At 37.8% G+C, this 21,361-nt stretch overlaps 3 protein-coding genes across 4 annotated transcripts; 1 reads left to right on the top strand and 2 right to left on the bottom strand.

Annotated features, from left to right (window-relative positions):
* The first annotated feature begins 802 nt into the window (after window positions 1–802).
* On the top strand, window positions 803–10,058 carry LOC127434104 (claudin-15-like). 2 transcript variants are annotated; one of them, XM_051686595.1, is made up of 5 exons: window positions 803–1,078; window positions 2,897–3,061; window positions 3,844–3,925; window positions 8,757–8,867; window positions 9,062–10,058. In XM_051686595.1, the coding sequence occupies exons 1-5, from the start codon at window positions 973–975 to the stop codon at window positions 9,180–9,182; spliced, it is 585 nt and encodes a 194-aa protein (XP_051542555.1). In that variant the 5' UTR covers window positions 803–972; the 3' UTR covers window positions 9,183–10,058. The 2 variants fall into 2 exon arrangements, with proteins under 2 accessions (XP_051542555.1, XP_051542548.1); XM_051686588.1 differs by having other exon boundaries at window positions 803–1,189.
* Window positions 9,491–15,483, bottom strand: naa38 (N-alpha-acetyltransferase 38, NatC auxiliary subunit). Its single transcript, XM_051686770.1, has 3 exons — window positions 15,312–15,483; window positions 14,841–15,009; window positions 9,491–10,414 (listed from the first exon to the last, which is right to left on the bottom strand). Exons 1-3 carry the CDS (start codon window positions 15,354–15,356, stop codon window positions 10,299–10,301), a joined length of 330 nt encoding a protein of 109 aa, XP_051542730.1. The 5' UTR covers window positions 15,357–15,483; the 3' UTR covers window positions 9,491–10,298.
* Window positions 15,484–16,619: 1,136 nt separating this feature from the next.
* sat2b (spermidine/spermine N1-acetyltransferase family member 2b) lies at window positions 16,620–20,633 on the bottom strand. The gene is made up of 6 exons (XM_051686702.1): window positions 20,427–20,633; window positions 20,252–20,303; window positions 20,063–20,146; window positions 18,779–18,880; window positions 17,169–17,209; window positions 16,620–16,962 (listed from the first exon to the last, which is right to left on the bottom strand). Exons 1-6 carry the CDS (start codon window positions 20,487–20,489, stop codon window positions 16,789–16,791), a joined length of 516 nt encoding a protein of 171 aa, XP_051542662.1. The 5' UTR covers window positions 20,490–20,633; the 3' UTR covers window positions 16,620–16,788.
* Window positions 20,634–21,361: the final 728 nt, after the last annotated feature.

The raw sequence follows: 21,361 nt of genomic DNA, 5'->3' as shown, positions 1-21,361 counted from the left end.
CACAGAAGATGCCAAGAGCAATGAAAAACACATTGCAAATTACTGCACTTTTTTTTTTTTTTTTGTAAGGTTTTTTGGCATGGGTGTCTGCTTTATGATCATTGCATAATCACTATTGGGAAGTGTCAACGACAGATGGTTGTGTCATCACCACCTCCAACATCTTTGAAAACCTCTGGATGTCCTGTGCAGATGACTCCTCTAGTGTTTACAACTGTTGGGATTTTCAGTCCATGTTCGCTCTACCATGTAAAACATCACCTATGAAAATAACAGTAATAGTACCTGTATTTAACACTATATTAATATGATTGCAACCATGGCATTTTGCTTCTATAAGTTCAGGAGTTACGATTAAACATTTACATTTGAATTAGATTATTTTTTATTTGATTTGATTAATTGGCCATTTTAATCTCAGTGAGGCTTCTTTTCTGGTTAAATAAAGGTCTTATAGTGAATGATTTCTCTTTTGTATTATTAATTCATGTTAATCGAGACTGTTCTGTGCCTGAGTGTGATAATGTTCTGTTTAGAATCTCACATCTTTCAAAAGTAACACATATAAAGAAGGAGAAGTATGTAAAAGACAATATTCCATGGAGAAGACAAGCAATGCATTCATATATTAAAACGTCCATAGTAAATCACAGTGTTGCACTGGAGTCAAAACAACATTAGGTTACACTCCAACACCTGTTGTGACGTCCCTCGTTGATCTAGTTGATGAAGGGGAGGGATGGGATGGGGATGTAAACCACTGAATTCAATTTCCAAACGTCATCATCCCTTTGGTGAAAGCATCCTAAACTAAGCCTTCGAAGTGCGCAGACAAACTTTTGGAAACTTCATGCATCTGTTGGCGCTCACCGTAGCGCACCTGAAGATTGCGGGATTTGCCTGTTTGCAACGTTTGAAGTCAGCATTTAAAAGAAGGCATAACTATTTGATAACCAAATAACCAGTAACATTATGGATCCTGTTGTCGAGGCATTCGCTTTTTCGCTTGCTTTTCTGGGTTGGGTGATGGTCGGGCTTGCCCTCCCGAACAGGCACTGGCGGGTGTCGACCGTGGACGGTAACGTTATCACTACATCAACCATCTATGAGAATTTATGGATGTCTTGCGCCACTGACTCGACAGGAGTGCACAACTGCCGTGAATTCCCGTCTTTGCTGGCCTTGTCCGGTATGAGAACGTGAGATAATAAGTGAGCCTTCGTTAAAAATTATAATAATAATAATTGGAAAATTTCAATTTCATAATAAAGTTCCACCAAATTGAATTTAATCTTTAATTAAACTACATGAAATAATAATAATAATAATAAAAAACTAAAACAAGATAAATCAAACTGATCTTGTTTTAAGGATTTTTAGATATTTTTACAGGAAAACAATACAAAAATTATTATCAAGAATACGATTTTTGTCCTAATATCAAAGGTCTTACTAGAAAAAAAGAAAATATGATCCAACGTGAATTTTCTTGATAAAAAAATATGAACGTGCCTGGTAACCTGCATGTAAAATGGCTAGATATAGCATTTTAGCTTAGCCTAAAGCTAACAATTTACACAAGGTTTATTTATATTTCTTCTGCTCCAAACTTACTTCAAACTTACTTCTCTGTCTGCTCGTATGAATGTAACACATCATAAGAAAGTGTTTCACTGCTGTTCAAATGCACTTTGGATCGTGTCATTTATATGTATAAATGTTTTCCATCTGAAAGGACTAAATATTAAATGAATCAAATGACAATAAAATGCAAAGTAATCTCTTCAGTAATCAAAATACTTTTTGAATGTAACTGTATTCTAATTACCAATGATTTAAATTGTAACTGTAGTGGAATACAGTTACTTATATTTTGTATTTTAAATACGTAATCCTGTTACATGTATTTCGTTACTCCCCAACCCTGTATATATATCATCACAATAGTAAATATGGGATTTATGCACTACAGGTATGAATGATGATTTTGGAAGGATTTCACAATTTTTACTCTCCATAGCTATTTTGCATCTTTAAGCATCAAACACAAAAATATAGCCTATATTTAATTGGCCTATTTTTAAGATTTACGCAAATGTAATAGTGTAATGCTTATCACAATTAAGCAAATAAAACTTAAAATATTTGTTTTTATTGCATTAAAGATTAGCTACTCAATTCAACCTGAAGGAATGTTGTTATGAAATTGAAATGCATAAATCTTAAAGAATGAAACATTTTTAGTGTATAAATAAAAGCCAAAAATCTTCAAATCTTTGCTCTCCAAAGGACTTTTTTTTTTTTAAGTGAAATTCTGCTTAGAAGTAGGCTAATATCTCGCGACCTTTAGAAACCTCTTATTTTAAACTTAATTTCTTCTGATGTTGTTGGTAATTGTCAGAGGGGTTTTGTTTTCCTTGGCATCTGATAGGCCATTTTAAAGGGCACCACAAAACACACATTTACATAGACGAAATGTGTATTCTGTAGAGGTCTGTCAATAACCAAGTTGTTGATTAAATATTAAAGTTGTGACACTTTCGCTGGGCTCTATTTCAGGTTTGATATAAAATGCAAATGTGTAGCAAACATTCAATGTAATAACAATAGGTAAAATAACAGTCACAATACACTTTTAATAAAAAGTTTCATTTTGAATGAAGGAAAGGAAGTGATGTAGAACTCTTTGGAAATCAACATGATGTTCGCGCTCCCTTTATAATGACCTTCGTGGCCTTCTCAGAGCACTCCATTAGAATTCTGCTCCAACACCAACTCTGTTTGAAGTATTCTTGAACACTTGCTACATCGTATTTAGTAAGAAGTAAAGTTATGCCTGACTTGGCCCTAAACACAAATAAAATGGAACAATTCCTCCCCCTTTTTTTTTTCTCAGGCTATATCCAAGCATCCCGTGCGCTAATGATCTCGTCTATTGTTTTGGGCACTTTTGGACTGGTGGCGACTCTAGTGGGTATGCAGTGCTCCAAAATTGGAGGGGAGAATTACGTCATGAAGGGTCGGATCGCAGGAATCGGTGGCGTCTTCTTCATACTGCAAGGTAATTACGTCACCAAGTGGCCGATAGATTAATGCATTTTAACACATAACCTACCGTTGTCGTATATTGGCATAGGAAATGTCAAAGTAGTGAGGTCGAATAAAAAATTAAAAGAATGTTTCGGGTCCAATACAAGTTAAGCTCAGTTGACAGCATTTGTGGCATAATGTTAATTAACACAAATTATTTCAACTTGTCCCTCTTTTTCTTAAAAAAAAATAAATAAATCTGGTTCCAGTGAGGAATTTACAATGGAAGTGAATGGGGCCAATCCATAAACGTTAAAATACTCACTGTTTCAAAAGTAAAGCCAAAATACATAATATGTTTATGTAAACAATAACAATAATTTGATAACAATAAACAATAACATGATTTTAGTGTGGTATATGTAGAGTTATATTAAATTTTAGACCTTTGTTGCCACAATGTAATGCAGTAAACCCTGAATCGACCATAAAAACAATTATTTAAACAACTTTACAGCTCAAATAATACACGAGTTTCAACAGCAGAGTTAATGTAAGTGCTTTTATAAAATTCTAAGCTTCACATTTTTGCCTTTTAAACCCTCAAAAAATTGGCCCCATTCAGTTCCATTGTAATGGAAATTTGTTTTCTTTTTTTAAATAAAAGGAGGAACGAATCCATTTTTATGCCACTAATGCTGTCGACTGAGCTTAACTTGTATTGAACCTGGAATGTCAACATTCTTTGATGGATGAAGATATGCTAAATAAATCCTAGACTATCTAAAAACAAAATTAATTGTCATATTTCAGGTCTGTGCACAATGATTGCAGTGTCTTGGTATGCTTTCAACATCACTCAAGAATTTTTTGACCCACTTTATCCTGGAATAAAGTAAGTGGAAAAGTGTCTCTTTCTAATAAATTAGAATGTACAGCAATTTATTATTATTTTTTAATTTTTTTTATTTACAGTATGTTGTGTAGGGTACACCAGAGCCGTCACATGGGGAAGTTGTCACAATGGCTATATCTCAATAATGACAAAGATGTAAATCAAAAGTCCAATTACACAAATTTGTGTTTCTGTAGCAGTGATTTTGAGTGTTGTTTTGAAGTGAGAAATAAGTAGTTGGCCAACATATACAGTGTCTCGTTCCCTCCTTTCAGAGAACCAGGGTTGCAGTCATAAACCCACCGTTCCCTTTCGAATTGCTATGGGAATCTCTGAAGCCCTTTAAAATCACAGCAATTTATTGGCAGATTCCACTTGACGCTCCACCCCCGATGCATGTGTCACGGAGAGCATATAAACTGGAGCACAGTGCCATTTCATTAGAATTTTCTTCTTCAGGGTTGCAATAAGATTTCTTGTGCTCTGAAACCCCGAATCTTCACTTTGTTGTTGATATTGCACACCTTCACAGTGAGTGGATTATTTTCTACTTCCCTGTTGTGCTCTGACAAAGAGCATATCCTAGAGTTGGGGTACTCGAGTTCGAGTCACGAGTCCAATTTTTTTTTCCTCCCCAATTTGTAATGCCCAATTCCCACTACTTAATAGGTCCTCATGGTGGCGCGGTTACTCACCTCAATCCAGGCAGCGGAGGACAAGTCTTAGTTGCCTCTGCTTCTGAGACCGTCAATCCATGCATCTTATCACATGGCTTGCTGTGCATGACACCGCAGAGACTCCCAGCATGTGGAGGCTCATGCTACTCTCCGTGATCTATGCACAACTTACCACGCGCCCCACTGAGAGCGAGAACCCCCGATCGCGACCATGAGGAGGTTACCCCATGTGACTCTACCCTCCCTAGCAACCGGGCCAATTTGGTTGCTTAGGTGACATGGCTGGAGTCACTCAGCACACCCTGGATTCGAACCCGCGACACCAGGGGTGGTAGTCAGCGTCAATACTTGCTGAGCTACCCAGGCCCCCACCACGAGTCCAATTTTAACAGACTCAGTTGCATTTTTATTCGGACTTGCTCTCTATAGTTAATACTATCATACATTCTGTGTATTTGATACTGCACATCAGTTTTCATCCATATATGTCCTTATGTGTGATTATTCTGGCTGAGAGCAGCAGCACGCACTCTTTCAAAGTACTTTCTCTCTCGCCAGCGCACCCGTGCTGTATGTGTGTGCGGGAAAGAAATCGCCACACGTGCTCTGCCGCTCTTATCCAGAAACATCAATAACGTAATACACTTTAAAAAGTACATTCCCAAACTCTGCAAATGATTAAATAGAACAAATGTTTTATCAGACAAGTGTTACTACACAAAGCCATTTCTAACTGAAAATGTTGACTTTATTGAGACAAAATCAAATATGCTAGGGATCAGGGATTTTTAAACTAATATGACAGATGAAATACACCGTGTAAATTGTACAACACAGTCCTTTACATATTTGTAGTGCAACCTCTATGTGTTACCGGTAAAGCTGGCACTTGTGTTTCAATGGCAAAAAAGTCAGAAAATACAATGAAGAACACAAGTGAGGGGAGAAGTCTCTATTCACCTATTATACATACTAAATAAAAAGTGATAAGAGCAGCACGTCAGCTCAAGGAGAGTTTGTCATAACATTTTTTTTTTATCTTGACTCTAAGGAAGTAGGCTATACATGGACACAGCAGGAGGACTGAAAAGTGTGAAGTTTAGTAGAATAAAAATACATTTCTAATGGTATCTGATCTTTTCTATATTTATGTTCTGTTTAATTTTATGGATATTATTTAATGTTTTAATATAACCATATATTAAATGCATTAAACACATTAAATGTATTTAATAAATTACATAACATATATTTCACCCATAATTTAAATAAAACTAAACTAAATTGAATGGACATATTAAAAATGAAGTAGAAAAAAAAAATTAAATAACTCTGGTAGTAATGACTAACGCAGCTTTCACTTTCTTTAGTCTATGTTTGAGTGGAGGGAAAAAGTCAACAGAAGTGTTTCATGCTGAAACCACTTTGAAATTTGTTCAGCAGGATAATAATCAAAGTGTGAATATGAAATACAACAGAGGTGTTTTTGTTGCATTTATATTGACAAATTGTTTTAGTTGTGAAGGTTAAAATAAGCTTAAAATAATGATGTTGTGTTTATGGTTACAATTTTAATTCAGATTCATGAACAGATTCATTCGGACTCTGACTCGGCCTGTTATGAACTCGATCTTGAGTCCGACTCTGCCCCTTTAGGACTCGGACTTGACTCGGACTCGACTAAGGTGGACTCGAACCCAACACTAGCATATCCTTTTAACACTTGTTTGATATTTTGCATTGTGTGTCTCTTTCAGTGAAAAGAAACTAAAAGAGCCTTTTGCTTAATGAGGTTTTTATAAAGATGGTATTTTCCAAATATTTCCACAAGCACATGAAAACAAAGCAATATATCCCTCTGTGTGACGGGCACAAACGCTGTTTTATATAATCGGCACTCTTTGAGACTGATTGCTTTCACTGTGGATGCAAGAAACTCAAGAGACGCTTTGCTCTCGGCTAGCTTTCGTTCTGAAAGAAAAAGCCGTTCCCCTCTCCACCTGCTATATGCCTTCTGCTGATTCTGAAAAAATGCACAAGGGAGGCGTGCGAGGACGGGGATTAGTGTCACAGTCCTGTCACTCTGTCAGTCTGGGTTTTTGTCTGGCTGGACCGTGGCATCATCGTCCCATGTCTGCCGTGTGCTCTTCGGTCTGTCTTGTTTCATGTCTGTAGGATGGTGTCTGGGTCCTGACTTCCTGTCTGGTTCGGTTTCGGTCTGTGTCGGGATCCGGACACTCATGCTCCATGTCTGTCTGTTATTGACGTGGGTGCATCGCGCTTATGTCATCTTGGCAGCATGCACTCGCGTCAATAGTATATCTGTCTCTCTCGAACACAGGTGCACCTCGCGTCACGCTGCGCGCCCAGGTCGCGAGCTTTCTTCACGTTGTGCTGAGGTTCGGTCACTTCGGTCTGAGATTTCGGGTTTGTGTGTGGCCGAACTCTCGCACAGGTGTCCTGTCTTGTTTTTGTCGCCTGTTGCGTGCATTGCATGACGTTTGCCTGGCGATGTACACTCGGGTTTCGTTTTGTGTGGGAATGCGTGGCATCGCTTTGTTTGGTGTTGCTATGCATACTCTCATCTTGTTAGTCAGTTGGCATGAGCGTATATTGACTTATTGTCTTGGCGATGTGAGCTCATGCCATTCAGGTGTTTTGTTGACTTGTGAGAGCACGTGGATTTGTTTTGTTTCTGTATTGCCGCATGTCTCTCTGTCTTACGTCATACCCCACCTCTTGTTTGCCCATTATTAGTTTATTATTCACACTTGCCCTGTCTAGTTAACCTGTTGATTTCTCTCCCTATTTTAGTCTCCTCGTGTTTGCTGTCCAGTGCCAGTTTGTCTTGTTTCTAGTCTTGTGTGTTGAGTCTTCCATGTCGGTCCTGTTTCCCCTACCTGATTCCTGTTTCGGTCCGGTCGGTCCTGTTACACCTCTACCACAGCCTGGATTACCCTTTTTCCCCTTCGGGGTAGTTTATGTTTGTTTTTACCCCTTGTGGGAGTTTTATGTTGGTTTTTGTTTTTTATAAATAAATCCCCTTTTTAACTCTGCTTTTGGGTCCTGGCTCTGCATCCCTTGACAAATAGAGCATAGAGATTTGAGGAGGACTTTTCGCCGGCCCAGCCTTGCGTGCCTCCTTTCCTCCATATTAAGCATTCAATACAAGCGCTGTTTTTGCCTGGGTGAAGCCCACGCTGACACAGGGCTCACCGAGATTGTTTTTCATTCATTGTGGGCACATGAAATTCGAAACGCTTTGCTCTTGGCTCGCTTTCATTTTGAAAGCCAAAGCTGCTCCCTTTTCCTGCTCGGGGACAGGATACAGAGCACGGGGAATCTAAGGGTGATTGTCGCCAGCTTGAGACTGTGTCTCTCCTCTTCACCATCTCCAGTGGTCTCGCCTGATTTGAAGCTTGCTCTATTGGTATCTGATAAACAGGTGAACGCTATAAAACCCAAACAAGTATGTATTCAAGCAAGGAAAACTATATAATGAGAGTAGATTTTAATCTAAAGGTTGAACTGTGTTTTGAGGACAAAAGCATTTTCCAAAAATGTCAGGGCAATTTGTCACGTGGTTTAAAAGTTAGTAATTAATTGCAATATTTTTCGGCAAAAACAAAGGATTGATATTTTTGTGCCACCTTTTTATATTTGAGCTTCATGAATTGCTTTATAATTGCTTTACGGTTTCAATTTAGCTGAAAAGCCCACATAGGTTATTAAAAGACACTTTTTGTTGTAAATAAAATGCCCTCATTTTAAGGTATGTGCCTGTATAGAAACAGACTTTCAAAAATAAACCTATTCATTATATTCACTGGAGTAAAAAGTGATAACTGGCCCAGGTTCCCCTATGTATATGTAAGAGAGCATATTTTAGATGGTCACTTTTTTTTCACCCATTTTATCACTTAAACAATCCTGCTGTGTGACCAATTAACTTTTAGAAGAACAAAATTCTGTGTAGTTTCACTATAAATATGAAGTTATAAAACCTATTGGCATGATAATTAAAAAGGCATAAGAAAAACTGACGAAGTATAGCAAGAATATTTGTGATTTTATTATTTATGTGAAAGCAAATTCATTTTGCAGTGTTTGACTATTCTAATTTTATATGTTTATATAAATGTCTGTTTGCTAAGGTATGAAATCGGAGAAGGGCTTTACATTGGTTGGAGTTCAGCTACACTGGCTTTATGTGGTGGCAGCTGCTTACTGTGTGCCTGTAGACTGCATAGCCCAGAAGAAAAAAAGTGAGTTTAGTAAACAGCACATGCCTTGTTAAATGACTCCGTAACCATTTAATGGAACGACTCCATGCAATTATGCAGTAACTGTATTAGTATCTTATGTTAGTAACCTACCAGATCACATTTTACAGTTTGAGTATGGATCATCAGCGGAATTTGTCGTTTCTATTGATTTTCAACTACTTTGTCAATTTCAGATCAGATCTTCAGACCTTCAGATCATACCCCTACAAGCCTCAATCAAGGCATGCAGTTCAAACTGCCTCTGAAATATCCCATATCCCTTCTAGCCAATATGGACGCAACGCATATGTATAAGGAACATACTGTATACTGCAGATGTGGGATCAACAAAGTAAAGATATTACAGACTGTCACAAAACACAGAGACCACACATCACAATGACTTTTTCAAATGCAGTGATTAATAATATAATTATAAACAAGCCTGCTCTCTAGAAACTCTTTATTACTAATGTAAATAGTCTATAATTTCTAATGTATGCTGAAAGCATGTAAACACAGATTGTAACTGTGGTGTTTATCCAGCAAAGCATATTTCTTCTATGATAAAAATATATGCAGTAAACAACTGTTATTACAAGAGTTTGCGAGAAAACAGCAACAATATTTGATAATACTTTAATGTAAAATGAAAGGAAAATCTGTACATTTATTTAAACGTTATGTCGGACCAGAATATTCTAGATTAGTGACCCTTTTTCCATATTCAGAGATTAGTCAATCTACCTATTGGCATGGTGGGATGTTTAGAGTTAAATTCTATACAAGACTAAACAATGAATCAGTACTTCCTTTGAACTGAATTACTGTGTAATCAAACAAGATTTTTAAATTCTTGTGTATTTGCTCAAATAAGCATATGTAATAAATTAGCATTCTAAATCACTCCCATAATTTGAATATTACTATAACCTACATGATAACACTACACTATGAGATGTTGTTTTTTTTATTCATATACTGTTAAGATCACAAATGTAATAATAATCATGTTATGAGTAAACAACAGGTCTGTGAATGCCCTCTGCTGGTGATATGAGGTTATGAGGGACTATAAGTGGTGCAAAGCAATAACAAATATTACCGTGATTCTCCAAAGGTCTCTTATTTTGAAATTCAACAGTCAAAATTTTACACACACAATGTGATTTGCTTACAAACAAGTAAACATACATACACGTGCGCACACACAAACACACAGAGAGACAGAGAGAGAAGTGCACTCAAACAAAAAAGCACAGCTCAAGCTGTCATTATCCTTGTTATATATATATATAACATCATGGTGTCAAATAAGGAAGAATCCATTCAGGTTGCAGTAGTCCCAGCACAGCTGGATGTGTACTGCCCAATCAGTAGTTGCAGAAGCAACATGTGCATGCAAACTACATTCCCCAGAGTCTCAAGTCCTCAGAGTCCATAGGTGGTGGTCTGAAGGCTTTCAGATTCCACTTCTATTGAAACCACATGATGGCCAGGAATCATAGCCAGTCCCAAAACTCTGGGCTCACCTTGTGAGAAAGAGTCTGTTGAAAATAATTTAGTGTTGAAGAATTAATGTATTGTTTTTTTGTTTTTTTCCTTGAAAAAATAAACAAGAACTAGATTCTACTTTTTCTTAAGTAAATGTGAGTGGTGCTTGCCTGTATAAAACTCATCGCCACATTGTTGGAGTTTGCCAGAAAATTTTGCTATTAATGTGCACTTCCCATTATGTGCTAAGGCAATGTTTTGGTATTCTGAAGAGTTTCTATGCAGATAAGGCATTTTGGGTGGTTGCAAAGGCAGTGCAAGGCAGCTTCTAGGGTATTCTGGGTGTTTGCTGTGGAATAACAAAGCAGTTGCTAAGGTGGTCTTGAGTGATTGCTAGGTGGTCACTAAGGTGTTAGGGTGATTCTCACGAAACCGGGTCAAGAAAATGTTCAGGTCAAAATAAACCCCAAATCAATAAAAATAAATATATTTTATATATATGAAATTATAGTATTAAAGGAATACTTCACCCAAAAATTGTAATTCTCTCATCATTTACTCACCCTCATGCCATCCCAGATCTGTATGACTTCCTTTCTTCAGCTGAACAAAAACAAAGATTTCTAGAAGAGTATCTCAGCTCTGTAGGTCCATACAATGCAAGTGAATGGGTGCCAACATTTTGAAGCTCCAAAAAGCACATAAAAGGCATCATAAAATTAATCCATATGACTCCAGTGGTCAAATCTATATCTTCACAAGCGATATGATGGGAGTGGGTGACAAACAGATTAATATTTAAGTCCTTTTTTATTAAATTTCCACTTTCACTTCTTCACACACATGCATATCACCACCTACTGGTCAGGGCTGGTAAAAGGTGGATATCTGTAGTAAAAAAGGACTTAATACTGATCTGATTCACTTGCATTGTATGGAGCTACAGAGATGAAATATTCTTCTACAAATCTGTTTTTGTTCAGCAAAAGAAAGTCAGTCATACACATCTGGGATCATCATGAGGGTGAGTAAATGAGAGAACTTTCATTTTGGGGTGAACTATTACTTAGTGATTTTTTTAACATGAAAATCAGCAAAAGTAGAAAGGCAGTACCAAGGACCTGTAGTACTACTATGATATATTATGGTAATGAGAATTGGGGGATGGGGGTTAAAAATGTGCATAACTGTCATGAAATATGTCACAATGTAAACAAACAAAAAAAAATCTTAATCACCCTAAAGACTGGCTTCATTTTCTATATGCAAATCATAATTTCTTATTCGTTTCTGTTTATTTCTGAGTTACACAGGACCAGGACATTTTCAAGACAGGTTTGTGAGAATCACCCTATTATGCAGTTGCCAGGGTGCTCTAAGTGGTTGCTAGGGCATTGTTAAGAGTTTATAGGGTGTTCTGGGTGGTTGCTATGGTGTGACAAATTAGTTGCTTACTGGCCAAAGTCACAAGAGCCTACACCCAAGTCTGTGTGATATTATGTTTCTAGATACAGTTGTGCTCAAAAGTTTGCATACCCTGGCAGAAATTGTGAAATTTTGGCATTGATTTTGAAAATATGACTGATCATGCAAAAAAAAAAAACTGTCTTTTATTTAAGGATAGTGATCATATGAAGCCATTTATCATCACATAGTTGTTTGGCTCCTTTTTAAATCATAATGGTAACAGAAATCACCCAAATGGCCCTGATCAAAAGTTTACATACCCTTGAATGTTTGGCCTTGTTACAGACACACAAGGTGACACACACAGGTTTAAATGGCAATTAAAGGTTAATTTCCCACACCTGTGGCTTTTTAAATTGCAATTAGTGTCTGTGTATAAATAGTCAATGAGTTTGTTAGCTCTCACGTGGATGCACTGAACAGGCTAGATACTGAGCCATGGGGAGCAGAAAAGAACTGTCAAAAGTCCTGCGTAACAAGGTAATGGAACATTATAAAGATGGAAAAGGATATAAAAAGATATCCAAAGCCTTGAAAATGCCAGTCAGTACTGTTCAATCACTTATTAAGAAGTGGAAAATTCAGGGATCTCTTGATACCAAGCCAAGGTCAGGTAGACCAAGAAAGATTTCAGCCACAACTGCCAGAAGAATTGTTCAGGTTACAAAGAAAAACCCACAGGTAACCTCAGGAGAAATACAGGCTGCTCTGGAAAAAGACAGTGTGGTTGTTTCAAGGAGCACAATACGACGATACTTGAACAAAAATGAGCTGCATGTTCGAGTTGCCAGAAAGAAGCATTTACTGCGGCAATGCCACAAAAAGCCTGGTTACAATATGCCCGACAACACCTTGACATGCCTCACAGCTTCTGGCACACTGTAATTTGGAGAGACGAGACCAAAATAGAGCTTTATGGTCACAATCATAAGCGCTATGTTTGGAGAGGGGTCAACAAGGCCTATAGTGAAAAGAATACCATCCCCACTGTGAAGCATGGTGGTGGCTCACTGATGTTTTGGGGTGTGTGAGCTCTAAAGGCATGGGGAATCTTGTGAAAATTGATGGCAAGATGAATGCAGCATGTTATCAGAAAATACTGGCAGACAATTTGCATTCTTCTGCACGAAAGCTGCGCATGGGACGCTCTTGGACTTTCCAGCACGACAATGACCTTAAGTACAAGGCCAAGTTGACCCTCCAGTGGTTACAGCAGAAAAAGGTGAAGGTTCTGGAGTGGCCATCAGTCTCCTGACCTTAATATCATCGAGCCACTCTGGGGAGATCTCAAACATGCGATTCATGCAAGACGACCAAAGACTCTGCATGATCTCGAGGCATTTTGCCAAGACGAATGGGCAGCTATACCACCTGCAAGAATTTGGGGCCTCATAGATAACTATTACAAAAGACTGCACACTGTCATTGATGCTAAAGGGGGCAATACACAGTATTAAGAACTAAGGGTATGCAGACTTCTGATCAGGGGTCATTTCATTTTTTCCTTTGTTGCGATGTTTTTTATGATTGTGCCATTCTGTTATAACCTACAGCTGAATATGAATCCCATAAGAAATAAAATAAATGTGTTTTGCCTGCTCACTCATGTTTTCTTTAAAAATGATGCATATATTACCAATTCTCCAAGGGTGTGCAAACTTTTGAGCACAACTGTAATGCTTGTCCTTCCTTCAATGTACACTGGCGGCCAAACGTTTGGAATAATTTACAGATTTTGCTCTTATGGAAAGAAATTGGTACTTTTATTCACCAAAATGTCGAGTCAGGACATTAATAACGTGGAAAATTACAATTACAATTTGAAAAAAATAAACTTAAACTACTTCAAAGAGTTCTCATCAAAAAATCCTCCACGTGCAGCAATGACAGCTTTGCAGATTCTTGTTATTCTAGCTGTCAGTTTGTCCAGATACTCAGGTGACATTTCACCCCACGCTTCCTGTAGCACTTGCCATATATGTGGCTGTCTTGTCGGGCACTTCTCACGCACCTTACAGTCTAGCTGATCCCACAAAAGCTCAATGGGGTTAAGATCCATAACACTCTTTTACAATTATCTGTTGTCCAATGTCTGTGTTTCTTTGTCCACTCTAACCTTTTATTTTTGTTTTTCTGTTTCAAAAGTGGCTTTTTCTTTGCAATTCTTCCCATAAGGCCTGCACCACTGAGTCTTCTCTTTACTGTTGTACATGAAACTGGTGTTGAGCGGGTAGAATTCAATGAAGCTGTCAGATGAGGACATGTGAGGTGTCTATTTCTCAAACTAGAGACTCTGATGTACTTATCCTCTTGTTTAGTTGTACATCTGGACTTCCACAACTCTTTCTGTCCATGTTAGAGCCAGCTGTCCTTGTAGTGTACACTTTTGTATGAAATCTTCAGTTTTTTGGCAATTTCAAGCATTGTATAGCCTTCATTCCTCAAAACAATGGTTGACTGAAGAGTTTCTAGAGAAAGCTGTTTAATTTTTTTGCCATTTGTGACCTAATATTGACCCTAAGACATGCCAGTCTATTGCATACTGTGGCAGCTCAAAAACAAACACTAAGACAACGTTAAACTTCATTTAAAGAACCAAACTGCTTTCAACTGTGTTTGATATAATGGCAAGTGATTTTCTGGTACTAAATTAGTAATTTAGCATGATTACTCAAGGTGTTGGACTGATGGCTGCTGGAAATGGGGCCTGTCTAGATTTGATCAAAAATGACTATTTTCAAATAGTGATGGTGCTGTTTTTTTACATCAGTAATGTCCTGACTATACTTTGTGATCAGTTGAATGCTACTTTGGTGAATAAAAGTACCAATTTCCTTCCGAAACAGCTAAATCTGTACATTTTTCCAAAATTTTGGTCTCCAGTGTGTGTGTATGGGATTTTTGGCCTATTTAATAAATCTAATCACTTTGAAAAGTATTAACACACCTTTACCTAAAAAGCCGCATGATTTCTGTTAAAAAGTGTGTGTGTGTGTGTGTGTCTACGGTTACCAGTGGATTTGAGGAACTCTTGTGCAGAGCCCAAGATGACGTTGCAGTCTCGGTCTGTGCATAAAAAGAGCCCCACCAGTGTGCGTCCATCAGTCATGCGAATCCTCATGCTCTTATTCAGGAGGTTCTCCAACTTCAAACGAGCCAACGAATAAGCAGACTCCTCCAGCTGTCACCAAAACATACAGTCACATAAACATGAGTGATGAGTCAAAACGGCCTAAAACCAATGGGATCGGAGTATTTTTGGCAGTAATGTTAGCCACATAGCTTTCATCATTGCGTGAAGTCAACTTGTTTGCCCTACAAATTCTGTCACCTATAACGAGGCAGGTAAATTTGTTTACATAAAAACTACTTTACTAAAATGTGACCATCTAACAAAGCCACGGCATTAATCCATCTGTCACGGTCGTGCTAGCTTCAGCTTCAAATGTTTCACTGGACACCGAACTGTCAAAGTATTCAGACCTCCGTTTGCATTTCTACGCCATTCTCCTCGCTTTCAGTTGCCATTTGAGCGATCCTGATTTTTTAAGTGTTTAGACCTTTATACAACACAAATAAAATAACCCGTGAGTTACTACTATGGACCAGCAACCTTCTTCATCTACTGTACACGCGATGTTTAATCGAAGCAACAGCGCCGCCTGTGGAGTGGCGGATTTATACAAATAAAATCGGTTGAATTAGCTACACAATTAAACTGTTATCAATGCTGAAATAAATAAACAAATGAAATAAATTACAGAGTGGACACAAAATTGAGCAACAAGCTTAGTCTGGGATACCAAAAGAAAACATTATTTTGCTGTTGTCTCATTTTTATATCTATACAAACTTATATTTTACTTTTCTGAGCAATTATATAATTTTGTATGGCGACACTTTGCATTTTACCCCTAGGATGAATTACTTGGTTGCATTATTCCTCATTTATGAGTTACTTTAGATAAACGTATCTGCTAAATGAATACATGTAAATATCTTCATTTAGTACAACTGATAATGCAAAATCACAGCCTAATTGTGGGAAGTCTTATTGAAACGATAGAGAACTGCAGTGTTTGGATTTGGTAAACGCAATGCAAAAATAGAATTACGAATAAAGAAACAAATAATTATCAAATCATTAAATTGTTTATTGTATTAACAATAAAAAGCAAGAAAAGTGGGCCTGGGTAGCTCAGCGAGTATTGACGCTGACTACCACCCCTGGAGTCACAAGTTCAAATCCAGGGTGTGCTGAGTGACTCCAGCCAGGTCTCCTAAGCAACCAAATTGGCACAGTTGCTAGGGAGGGTAGAGTCACATGGGGTAACCTCCTCGTGGTCACTATAATGTGGTTTGCTCTCGGTGGGGAGCATGGTGAGTTGCACATGGATGCCACAGAGAGTAGCGTGAAGTCTCCACACGTGCCATGTCTCCGTGGTAACGCGCTCAACAAGCCACATGATAAGATGCCCAGATTGACAGTCTCAGATGCGGAGGCAAAAACAAATTAAATTTGGCATGTGCCATTTCTAAAGATAATGAATTTTTGTATTTGTGTATAAATATAAAAATACATATATTTATGATGGTTTGACAGATGATGCAGAAGGCTTAATTTACTTGGTTCTTTAGCAATTTTAAGTTGAGGTTAGTAGCTTGAAATACTGAAACAGGTGGCTTAATATCAGTTTCGACAAGATTTTCAAAAGAAAAATGTTTTAAGATGTGCTTGTCAAAGCGAGTTTTCACACTAGTGTGAAAAGCTGTACAAAAATGAAAGCAATATTTGTTTTAATTATCATTCCATTTTTATTATTCCTCCGTTTCAACATTGTGTACTGAAACTTTTCTGATAATTTAGAAAATACAGCTTTAAAACAAAGCTTAAAAAGAAACCAAAGACATCTTATGTCTATTGATAGTAACTACACTTGTAAAATGTCTCAAGTGTTCCTTAAGGTGCCTCCTGTACTAGATTGTCCAGAGCTTCTCCTTGAAAACGGAAAAAATGCCAGCCTTCGTTAACTGTGAGGTCCTCTGCACCTTTAGCCAGATAAAAGTCTAAAGAGGGCTTGTTCCAGTCCAGTACAGCGAACTGTAAACGCACACACTGCTTCTCTTTGCCCACCTACAGAGAGACGAGAACTACATTTATTCTAGTACATAAAGAACAAAAAGCTCTTATCATTAGAAAAAAACTAACCTTTGTTAAACAGAAATATCACACAATTAAATTAACACAAATCCTCAGATTTATGCAGATATAACAGTTTAATCATGAAGCTTTTATAAATTATTACATTGAAGGACACATATAAATACACAAAAACTCACTTTAGCAACAGTTGCCATTAAAGCCTTTCCAATGCCTTTACCTGTATAGAGTAAGCAGAAATGTCTGAATCAAAAAACAGTTCTGTACCATAAATGAACAAATGGGTAGCTGACAAATAACACCAACATGGGCTTGTTTTCCAACAAACACACATAATGTACATATACACTCACTGGCCACTTTATTAGGTGCACTTGTACATCTACTTATTCATGCGATTATCTAATCAGCCAGTTGTGTTGTAGCAATGTAATGTATACAATCACACAGATACGGGCCAGGAGCTTCAGTTAATGTTCACATCAACCATCAGAATGGGGAAAAAAAGTGTGATCTCAGTGATTTGGACCGTGGCATGATTGTTGGTGCCAGACAGGCTGGTTTGAGTATTTCTGTAACTGCTGATCTCCTGGGATTATCACGCATAACAGTCTCTAGAATTTACTCCGAATGGTGCCAAAAACAAAAAACATCCAGTGAGTGGCAGTTCTGCGGATGAAAACACCTTGTTGATGAGAGAGAGTTCAACAGAGAATGGCCAGACTGGTTTGAGCTGACAGAAAGGCTGCGGTTACTCAGATAAACTCTCTGTACAATTGTAGTGATCACAACATGTCGAACCTTGAGACGGATGGGCTACAATGGCAGAAGACCACGTTGGGTTCCACTTCTGTCAGCCAAAAACAGAAAACTGAAGCTGCAGTGGGTCTACCATTTGTGTACCTCAGCAGAAATCCAGATTTGTCAGACCAGGTGATGTTTTTCCAATTGTCTACTGTTCAGTTTTGGTGAGACTGTGCCCACTGCAGCCTCAGTTTCCTGTTCTTAGCTGACAGAAGTTGTAGCCGGAGGGGTGTTCTGCTGCTGTAGCCCATTTGCCTCAATGTTCAATGTGTTGTATGTTAAGAAATGCTTTTCTGCATAGCGCTGTTGTAACGCGTGTTTATTTGGGTTACTGTCACCTTCCTGTCAGTTTGGACCAGTCTGGTCATTCTCCGTTGACCTCTGTCATTAACAAGCCGTTTTCACCCACAGAACTTCCGCTCGCTGGATGTGTTTTTTTTTTTTTGCACCATTCTCTTTACACTCTAGAGACTGTTGTGTGTGAAAATCCCAGGAGATCAGCAGTTACAGAAATACTCAAACCAGCCCGTCTGGCACCAACAATCATGCCACAGTCGAAATCACCGAGATCACATTTTTACCCATTCTGATGGTTGATGTGAACATTAACTGAAGCTCCTGAACCATATCTGCATGATTTTATACACTGCACTGTTGCCACACGATTGGCTGATTAGATAATTGCATGAATAAGTAGATGTACAGGTGTACTTAAAGGTGAGTGTATGTGCTTTTTTTTTGTTCTCTTAAACAGTCCTGCGATGTGACAAATTACTTTTTAAAGTAGTCTACAAATATTATGTCACAAAAACTGCATGCATAATTAATTTATAATAATAATAATAACAATTAATAAATAAATAAAGAATTGCAAAAATGTTGCTTAAAATATTTATAGATGGAGTACAGCATGGCACACTGCAGGTCAGCGATGTTGTGATGTCAATGACCCAAATACACTTTGGATTATTCACAAAATGCACACCTCTGTACTCTGGCATCACATACAGATCCTCCATATACAATGCCCTTCCTTTCCAGGTGCTGTACGTATAGAAGAAGAGAGCATAGCCAACCTTGGTGTGTCCTGTGAAAAGAGAAAACAAAGTTACAACATAAATGGTATGGCATAGATTTTAAAGTCTTTAAGACCTCATCATCCTCCACTAACTGTCTCTATTACAGGATATGCCTAGGTGATTAATTGGAATACATTTAACATCTGCATAATCACTAACAGGGATCAAAAGCAAGTATGCCCCAAAGACCTCGCCCCATGTGTGGGTCCAACCTTGCAAACTTAAACATTTGTTTTTCTGCGATAAATTGGACATTGTTGTCGCAAAATGTGCTGCAAATTGAGCTGATTTAAATGTGTCGCTAGGATAATGTTATCTAGCAGTGTTAGGAAGTAGTCAACTAAAAGTAGTAACGCCACGCTACTAACCTAACTAAATTTTTCAGTAGAGTGACAGTAGCTCAGCTATTTACACAATAGTGTAGCTCTTCAGTGACGAGCTACATTTTTCAGCAAGTAGTGCTGTAGCGTCACAAAACGCTACATTAGCCACACTGTATTGTGAATAAAGCAGTGCAGCTGAGCGAGTACTCAAACACACTCACCTTGTTTAGCACTGAGAAAACCAAATCATTTAAGCGAATCGGGACAGTTTATGTAAATGAATCGGTTAAAATAAATGATTCCTTTATATTTGGCATTTAGAACTCTTATTTATTTTAGTAAGTTGATTCTTTCAGACAGCTTATGTAAATGAACTAGTTCACATAAATGATTCACTGAGATTGAACAGAACCCTGCGCAGCCTTAAATGGACTTTGCCTTGTTTTTTCCAAGCGAAATATTTAGTTACTGGTAATTGCTACTGTTTATCACTACATTGTGTTCTTATCGGATAAAATAGGGTGTTTTCTAGTGTTCATGTTTGTTTGTTTGTTCATGCATCTATCGCATAAAGGTGCCACTACTGAGCTTTGTCATGGCACTGCCAACTGAGATGAATTACTACAGGGGACTGATGAGCGAAGATCTTTATGCACATGAGCAGTGTGTGACCATTGCTTGTGTCGTACAAAATCATTCTGATTTTATTAAATGGCACTAGAATATCTTTTTATAAAATAACTGCACAATAAATAACTATTCTGTATCTTAAATAACACATGTAAAACCTGCCAAGTTACTGTTTACCATATGTGTCTTCTTTTTGTACCTTGGTGTCGTTTTTGGTCTCTTAAAAGTCATTATTACCATCTTTAGACTTGTGTTCCTCAGGTACTTCAGCTACAAGACACTGGTAAAAAGCATCAGGGCCAAATCCGTCTCTCTCCAACTCTGCAGCAGAAGGGAAAAAGCAAGCAAACCACTGCCATTAGGCAAAACGTGGCTTTATTTGTTTTTGGCATAATTCGTTTGCCAGCTTATTTAAAATCGCAATACCTTTATGGGATATCGTCACTTGGTCTGGCATTTTTTCATAAACGCCCAACTCCTAGAATTAAAACGTTACAAGATAATCGGAAAATCCAAACCTTGAAGAACTTAGTAGTAAACGATCTGTAAAATCAACAATCAGTCATGCCTACTGAAAACTCTTTAGAAAGCCTTTGCTCACCCTAATCATGCGCTCTATGTCTTTGCAGTCTTCGGGTTTGGCTGCACAAACAGTAAACTTCATTATGAACAGTCAAACGGAGTCTCTTGCAATACCTTCGATCAGTGAACAATTTTTCATTAACAAGACGACGAACAGAGCAACTAGATGTTCAAGTGTATTCAAGCACGTCATATTTCACAGCTGTTGCGCAGCCTCTGGCTTCCCCGGCCCAGCGCAAATCCACATGGGCAATTGGGCACGTGCCCAGACGTCACAGTCATTTATTACTACTGGATGAAGACCAAAAAATAAAAAACTTTAATTTAATAAGCTATGTATGTTGTATGTATCTAATGTATGTTTCCAATGAAGTAGCAAATTTAATTTATGCAAAAAATATATAATAATATAAAGCCGCACTTTACCCATCCCATGCGTTCAAAAGAACAAAATCGTCACATAAATTGTAGCCACTGTGACTCCTTTATTAATAAAATACTTACATTTATAGCACACAGACAAAACTCTGTTAAGAACAGCATGTCACACAGTTCTGTGTATACTATGCGTGTGTGCATCCATATGACTTTACCGTGCGGATCTACAAGATATTTTTCAAAAGAGTCAATAAACCTGCTCTTTGGCACAGTTCAAGTTTGTATTCAACTTGTTTGCTCTGCAAGCTCTTTGCAGACTTTGGATTTTAAGGACACCGTTATATCAGCATGACCAAAGCAACTTTTCAGATCCGACGACTGGTCCCCTGGTTAGTCCAGTTATGAAGTAATTATTCAGTCGCATAAATGTTTTGATGCACATCTTGTATTCCTAATAAATTCATTATGAGTTCATTCAGTAACTGTGTTTCCATCATAGTTTATGTGCATTTTTTCTGATCGAATAAAAAATGTATCCACCTCATTCGAGCGTATAATTTTTCATGTGCATTGTGG

Source organism: Myxocyprinus asiaticus, chromosome 4 (assembly GCF_019703515.2).
Source record: "Myxocyprinus asiaticus isolate MX2 ecotype Aquarium Trade chromosome 4, UBuf_Myxa_2, whole genome shotgun sequence".
NCBI classification, from domain to species: domain Eukaryota; kingdom Metazoa; phylum Chordata; class Actinopteri; order Cypriniformes; family Catostomidae; genus Myxocyprinus; species Myxocyprinus asiaticus.
The sequence above is the reverse complement of the archived record's forward strand: the minus strand, read 5'-3'. Positions and strand labels throughout refer to the sequence as shown.